We start from the raw sequence: 7,404 nt of genomic DNA on the forward strand, positions 1-7,404 counted from the left end.
TAAAGTAGATAAAAGCATGCTTTCATCTGAGTTTGTTCTAACTACAAACTGTGAGCAGTTATTTTATGATGAATCCAGACATCCACCTGAGGTTTGCAAAGGTTCTGTCTTTGCTAACACTTTGAGAGTAACAAGTTTTTTTTAAGAGGATTAATGGATTTTTAGATCTTAAGGTAAGCTTGACTGCAATGTTGTGGGTCTCTACAGGAAAGCATTTTGAGGGAATATGGGTAGTCAGATACCCCAAGGCAAGGCTAATGGATTAACTCCTCTAAATAACCTCATGTTGTTGGGCAAAGCAAGTAGAAGATGACACTGGATAACATTTTACCGTTCGCTATGTCGCCACATGAGAATAATGTTTCACAGTCAACATCTCAGGGGCTTCCATCTTTTTGCTCTGCTTTTATGAAAGTAGCCACCTCAAGTCTGAGAGGCTGCTTTTAGCATTAGCGTTTGCACTTAAACTATTTGGGGTCATTCCTAGAATCAAAGCTGAGAACCAGAAAGAAAAAAATGGTACGGCTGAACAAGTCAATAAACAAGGGAAATGGTGGTGTTCTTAACTTCTCTAGACTACTGTTCCTGATTTCAGCCTCCCTAAGTGTGTTTATAGGACTCTGTGGTTCGCCCAAATCTTTCCATCAGGTAGCCATGGTTACTAGTGTAGGTAAATAACTCGTGATCAAGTAGCAACCTCAAGGGCTAAAAAAGAGACATGAAAAGTGCTAAAAACTGCAGTCCATTTTATAGCCATGTGAGGCTATCTATGTTTAAACTGCATTGAGATGAAAAGTTGGTGTGGTCAATCCGGTGCACAGGTGTCCTGCTCTGCTATTAATTGTACTAAAACAGACTTTAAGGAGTCAGCTATCCAGGCTTCATTTTAAAATTAGGAAACTGTTACAATAAGATGGAGAGATGCTAAATCAGAGACACAGACCTTCCCCAAAAAAGAAAGAAAAAAAAGAAAAGAAGACATATTGTAACTACATAGCATGTTAGACAGTGCTGCATCCCCGAGTGCTCGCCCCTCCTTTCAGCGGTGGGTAAATAGAATAATTACTGGGTGGTCAGTGTAGTGTGAAACGACAGCGTGACCACAGCACAATGAAACACTGCCCAAATGCTGACAGAACATGATGAGCACATGGCTGCCTGAATACAAAGTGTGCCTGTATTGGTGGCAGAGATAGAAAGGCGGAAAAGGAGTGAAAGTTTGTGTGCCGCACTGAAAAAAAAAGCAATAGAAACACATTGTGGTGGGACTAAATGCTATGCCTTTGGCAAACTTGTGCCGAAGTGATCTCCTAACCTCTTCCATGCAGCCGTAGACAATAGCAAATCCCTGCTAATGTAATCATTTGGACGAAATTTTAGACTTGAATTGTTTGCCGCTGAATTCAGTGGACCAGGTGCAAGAAAATGGCAATGTTGTGGATGAGGTCACTGCCCATTACGCAGTACAAAGCCAGAAAAGAGACCAAGCAACTTTTTCTTTCTGCCGTTTCTAAAAGTGAAATAAACTGTGTGCTACTGCTCTATACAACGTAACAATAAACACAACAACTAGTACTACAAAGGTAAAGTATAAAAGCTGTATGGCAATACATTATTGTAAAGGAGATGGAAATTTGAATATTTTCTCTTCAAGGTAACAGAAAATGGTGACAATGATGACAAATAAATAATTTTCAATGTAGGAAATGACAGCTGCATTCAAATACAAACAACACTGTAGAAGGTTTGGTGCCATTACACTCACCAACCACCCACTAATGACTATTGTCACAAACTTGCGCTACCTTTGCTATCCAGGTTCCAGGTTTCAGACTGATCCATTAAATGATAGTAATCATTAAGTATGTGCACACTGGAAACAAAGTGGAAGAAGAAAGAATGTTTACTCAATAATAAAACCAACTTATTACAGAACAGTTCAAGTCTTTGAACTGTTCTGTAGTAGGGTTATCATTTTAGCACTGCTTCTGCAAAACCCTGATACTGGCACCTCCTAAATTACAATTTTGTCTTGTTAATGGTCCGTTTTTACACGTTTATTATAATTATGTACAAAAAGACATCAGGGTACAGACCGAAAAGTATGTGTTAATGGAAACCAAAAGGAAAACAGCTCTCTGACAAAAAATTGGAAAGAAATGAGAACAAGTATTATGGAGGGGCATAAATTAGAAATGCTCAGATGCTCTGGCAGTGCAGGTGTGGTGGTGGTGGCTCAGTGTTGAATCAAACTGACATGATTTTTTTGACAGGACTGAAATCACTGTTGTCCCAGGAGAGCACCACTGTGTCTAGCAAAGTCACAGCATTTCTGTTTGCCTTGGAGCAGACCAGGCTGGTGGCTATTAGAGACCGTCACGATCCCATCCCCCCACCACAAAAACAAAAACGTGTGCAGACAGAGAAGTTCCAATGTGCACTTTGCTGGGTATACCTGTTGAACTGCTTGTTAACACAAATGTCTAATTAGCCAGAGTGAGATAAATTAGAAATGAGATTGAAAAACCGATGGAAGCGTCAGGCTGGAGGGACCCGCTGATTAGGCTCTTCATTTATGGAATGCATTATAAATATCTGCTTTGGGAAATCTCTCCAGCAGACGCAATCCATTGATCTGCACATATGCAGAAGAAGCCGTGATGAAACAGAGTAGATGTTTCTGATATTGTAGATAAATACATTCACTGGCAACTTTTTAGGTACATCTGCTTGACTGCCGATTAACGCAAATATCTCATCAGACAGTCGTCAGCAAGTCAATCCATGTAGGCAGGCAGGCAGGATGACCTGTTAAAGTTTGAATGAATGAGGAAGAAAGGTGATTTAAGAGACTTTGAATTTGACATAGCTGTTGGTGCCAGACAGCCTGGTCTGAGTATTTCAGAAACTGCTGATCAACCTGGATTTTCTTGCACAACCATTTCTAGGGTTGAGAATATTACCAGGGAGTTTCTGTTCTGTGGACCAAAATGTTTTGTGTCAGAGGTCAGAGGATAATGGCCAGACTACTTATAGCTAACAGAAGGGCAACAGTAACTAAAAACACAACAAAACAAAACACGTCTGACAACCAACATCTTCCGAAGAGCATCTCTAAATCCACAACCCATCACAACCGTGAAGCAGATGAGGTACAGCACCAGAAGACCACACTGGGTGCCACTCCTGTCAGCTGACAACTGGTAAGTTGAGGCTACAAATCCAGGTTACAAAAGATTCAAAAACACTGATTGATCTCCTACACTACTTGAAAACATACCATTAAACTGGTATAATTCAGGTTGCTGTTGTTGGTTTAATGGTGGGAAGATATTTTCGTTAGGTTTCCTAGTAGCTGAGCATTGTTTAAATGCCACAACCTACTTGAGTATTATTGTTGACCCCTTTTTATGACCACCGTGCACACATCCTCTGGTGACTGCTTCCGGCAGGTAACACATCATGTCACAAAGCTCAGACCATCTCAAACTGGTTTCTTGAACATAACAATAAGATCACTGTACTTAATCCAATAGAGCACCTTTGGGATGTGGTTGAACGCGAGATTTGAATCATGGATGCGTAGCCAATAAATCTGCAGCATATGCATGATATGACTGACGCTGTCAATATGGACCAAAATCTTTGAGGAATGTTTCCAGCACCTTGTTGAATTTATGCCATGAAGGACTAAGTCAGTTTTGAAGGCAAACGGGAGTCTAACCCCATACCTAACAGTTGCAAGTGGAAATGAGCCTATGTCATTGTACAAATCTACACATCAGTCAGGTATTCATAGTAGAAACATGTGTAATCTTCAACATTTAAATGCCTTCAAATAATTCAAGCTGGAATTCTATTCATGTGAAGGACTCCTGCTTCCAAACCATCAGATCAGAGAACAACTCCTAAAAGCTTTGAGGATAATGTGTGCGCCTGTCTGGATTAACAGTGATTTTTTTTCCTAGCCACTCTCCAATGGTCCCAGGGCCTCAGAATTAACTTTGTACCACGCTAAATATTCCCATCTCCATTTGATTATGAAAATTCAGTGTTAGATGCAGCCCAAAAACAAAAAGAAATTCAGTTGTATTTTTTCACAGTACAGTAACACATGAAAGTGAGATTTCAAAGAAACAACCGAGAAGCTTAAACAAAGGCAAGAAAAGCAAACATAAAAGGTATCAAAAGATATGTTTACTTTATTCACTGTGCCAAATCTAGAACTGAAAAGTAAAGACAACATCTCGCAGCAATATCTAGACATTGTTTTGTTCGGATATTCATCCATCGTAAAGGTAAAATGGTAAAAATGGCCTGTGATTTAAAGCTAATACAAAATTAAGAATCCATTTTTTAAATTTAAAAAAATCCATGTATATTCCCACGTATTTTAAAACAGGAAACATTACCATATTATCTAGAGAGGAATATCAATTGATATGGTAATTAGAGATTTTTTGTCACAATAATATTATGGAGGCAACATGAAGTGATAATAGCAAATTATCACCCAGCCTCTCCACTATGTGTGGATAAGTGCCAAGCAGCAGGGAGTCTAGTGTTCACATTAACAGCATACCAATGTCGCAAATAGCCTTTACACCTTTACACAAGCACATCTGCTTTCTGACAACTTCCCAGTGCATCTTCCATTTAAATTTGGAGGGCTAGCATAGAGCAAAGAAATCAGATGTGAATCTCAGTAGATCATTTAAAGGTGTATTTAAAAAAAACCCTGATGCAAAATAGCAAAAAACAATCTAGAAATGAAATGAGTGAAAAATAAATACTGAGTAAGCAAGCAAGTAGCAGTGTAGCAGGTTCTTTGACCAAAACATAGTGTTACAAAGATAATACAGAATATTTACCGGATTCGAGCCTCAGCTTTAGTAGCTGCCTGGTTGTACTGTTCAGCCGTCTCCTTGTAGTTTTCAAAACTCTGCAGGCAAAGAGACAAAGTAAGAAATACGAGAATGAATTCAACAGTGTTTCATGGCTCAAAAAAAGCTTCTCCGGAGGCTGCATTTAATGATACTAGAACTTGTTTCCAAGGCTTAGTATAACTTAATGTTCAGATCACACAATTACAAAACAGAAAAATCAAAACAGACTACATTAAAGTCCACAAATCAAGTGCCGTGAATTATAATCTACATAATTTTACCACAATTACAACTACCTTTTCCAATTTAGTACAAGCTTTAAAAGCCAGCAACGATAAGAAAAATGCATAAAACAACATTGGAAAATGTCACATTCATTAAATTAGTGACCTTTGAATTTTACAGCCTGCTTACAAATCTGAATGTTGATAGTCTGTTAGTACTTCGTGTTTTTCTTTCTCTCATGTGACAAACTGTGGCATTTAAATAAAGTTACATCACAAATTGATCTTGTAACTAGAGCCAGGTCGCATACAGTACGCCTTTGTAATCAGTGGTCACAGTGCTAACTGTACAGCATCGTGGTCTAAATGAGCAGGAAATAGCAGAAAGTTAATAGAAAACAACCCCCAGTTGCCTTTCACACACGTTTTATGCAAATCTTCCTGCTCTGTTTTCACAGGGATTCAAATGGACACACACATTCCTTCGAACCAGGCAGCTGTTAATTTACAATCTGTTAAATGACTGGATATCTGCATACTTATATGTACCTCTATCAGTTATGTTGAGGAACTTTCCCGTGTGTGCTTGTGTGGGAAAAAGTCTCGAGTACATTTAAAATCATCATCTCAGTAAGACGTAGGATCACCTGGCAGGCTTTGCGTCGAAACCTCTGAAATACAGTTTGTCTAGAATACCCCAAACACAAAGCAAATCTCTGTAGCCAAACCTCTCGTACGCATTCAGTGAGCAGTAATCGCCATTTTAAACCAATAACCGCGGTGCTCCGGCTTTTACTTAATTATTCCCCATATTCCCAAAAGACTGGGTGATAGGAGAGGAAGATAATTGAAGTGATGGAGTAGAGAAGAGATGGGATCAAACACAAACCTCCCCCACAATCCCTAGTCCTCTACTCCTCCAGTGCCCCCTAGTCATTTTCTCATCTCATTATTTCAAGCTGATGTGCAGACATGCAATTTCTGATCTGAATGTCTGGTGTTGGAACTGAATCAAGTAATGTCATAGGCATCTTTTCCTTAATCCTATCTTTTAGTATTCACTACGGTGTAATAATCTGCTTCTCCATTATCTTCATCCCTGTTCTTTAAAGAAAAGATGGAAAAAAGCAGTCATAAGTCTTGTAAGGAGGAGGATATTTCAAATCAGCACCAACTTTGATGAGGTAGTGAAGCTGTAGGCACCAGATTTAGACAAGAATCACCTTTTATATGGGATTCAAAAAGATCCATTATAAATATGATAATAAATCAATTCAGCACATACATTTCCTTTTCCAACCACAACATTTTCAAACACACCTAACAGTAGCTAAGACAGAAATGTGGACAATGCAGAGGTGCATAAACATGCTAATGTAAATGTAGCTACACTTTACCTCCCCTATCTGCCTGAGTTTATGTTTGGGCTGCACAGTAACTCAAAATGTGAAAATGCCAAACATCCCCAGGTGTATGACTGCCAGTTATGCTTCCTAGCTGTGCTATATTGGATTATCCAGGACAGAACTCAGGATTAGACTCCTCTTGTCGCCATGTCTCTCCTTTGCCAGTATATGACTAGGTTTAAATACCATACCTTGACAGGGATGGGGGAGTAATAACTCCAACTCAAAGGTTTCAAGTCAAGCATATTTCATACCACCATCCTGTACTTTTGAAAGAAGAGACATTTTCAGACCTCTGAACTTCTGCTCAGATGTTTTATTAATCTACTAAGCATAAACCATCACTAATAAATGCCATAATCTGACAGTACTAGCAACCAGTCCCTGAATTCATGGACATTAAAGACTCATTTTTTGCTGGAGTGAAGCTACTACTTTGGTTCACCCTTTGGGAATATTGTGGTAAGAACTTAGTCTCCCATTAGTGGCTTAGCCCTTAGCCTCAGGTCAATGGGCTCAATGGACAGACTCGGAGGAAGGCTGAGCTGAAACTTGAAAGTTTATGGTTCCCTTGTGGGACATCAAGTGTTTGAGCCAAGATATAAAAAAAAATAAAAAAAATGATGTCTCCACAGGGGCTTAAACCCATGGGTGTCTCTGATTATGCAGGACAAAGAGAGCTGGGCACCAGAAAGAGAAGCAGCAAGTAGATGGTTTAAAGGTAAAGTGAACTTGTTGCTGACAATGAACCTTTTTTGTAGCAAACATTTTAACTTGTAACAGTGAGGACAGCACTGGTAGAGCTCATCTCCATCAAGTGTCCAAGTCAACTCAATAAAACAGATGCACAATAGCAGGACCTTCCTTAAAGGGACTGCAGACTTTAAT

The 7,404-nt window shown here is 39.2% G+C and overlaps 1 protein-coding gene across 2 annotated transcripts in view; it reads right to left on the reverse strand.

The window, feature by feature from the left end:
• Nucleotides 1-7,404, reverse strand: part of chchd6b (coiled-coil-helix-coiled-coil-helix domain containing 6b) — a 38,687-nt gene that overhangs the window by 6,237 nt on the left and 25,046 nt on the right. For both annotated transcript variants that reach the window (XM_005731320.2, XM_005731321.2), the window contains one exon: nt 4,872-4,942. In XM_005731320.2, the coding sequence (XP_005731377.1) occupies nt 4,872-4,942 (71 nt within the window). The remainder of the gene's footprint in view (nt 1-4,871; nt 4,943-7,404) is intronic.

This window comes from Pundamilia nyererei, unplaced genomic scaffold, assembly GCF_000239375.1.
Source record: "Pundamilia nyererei isolate P.nyererei 1_Seehausen unplaced genomic scaffold, PunNye1.0 scaffold00042, whole genome shotgun sequence".
Taxonomy (NCBI): Eukaryota; Metazoa; Chordata; class Actinopteri; order Cichliformes; family Cichlidae; genus Pundamilia; species Pundamilia nyererei.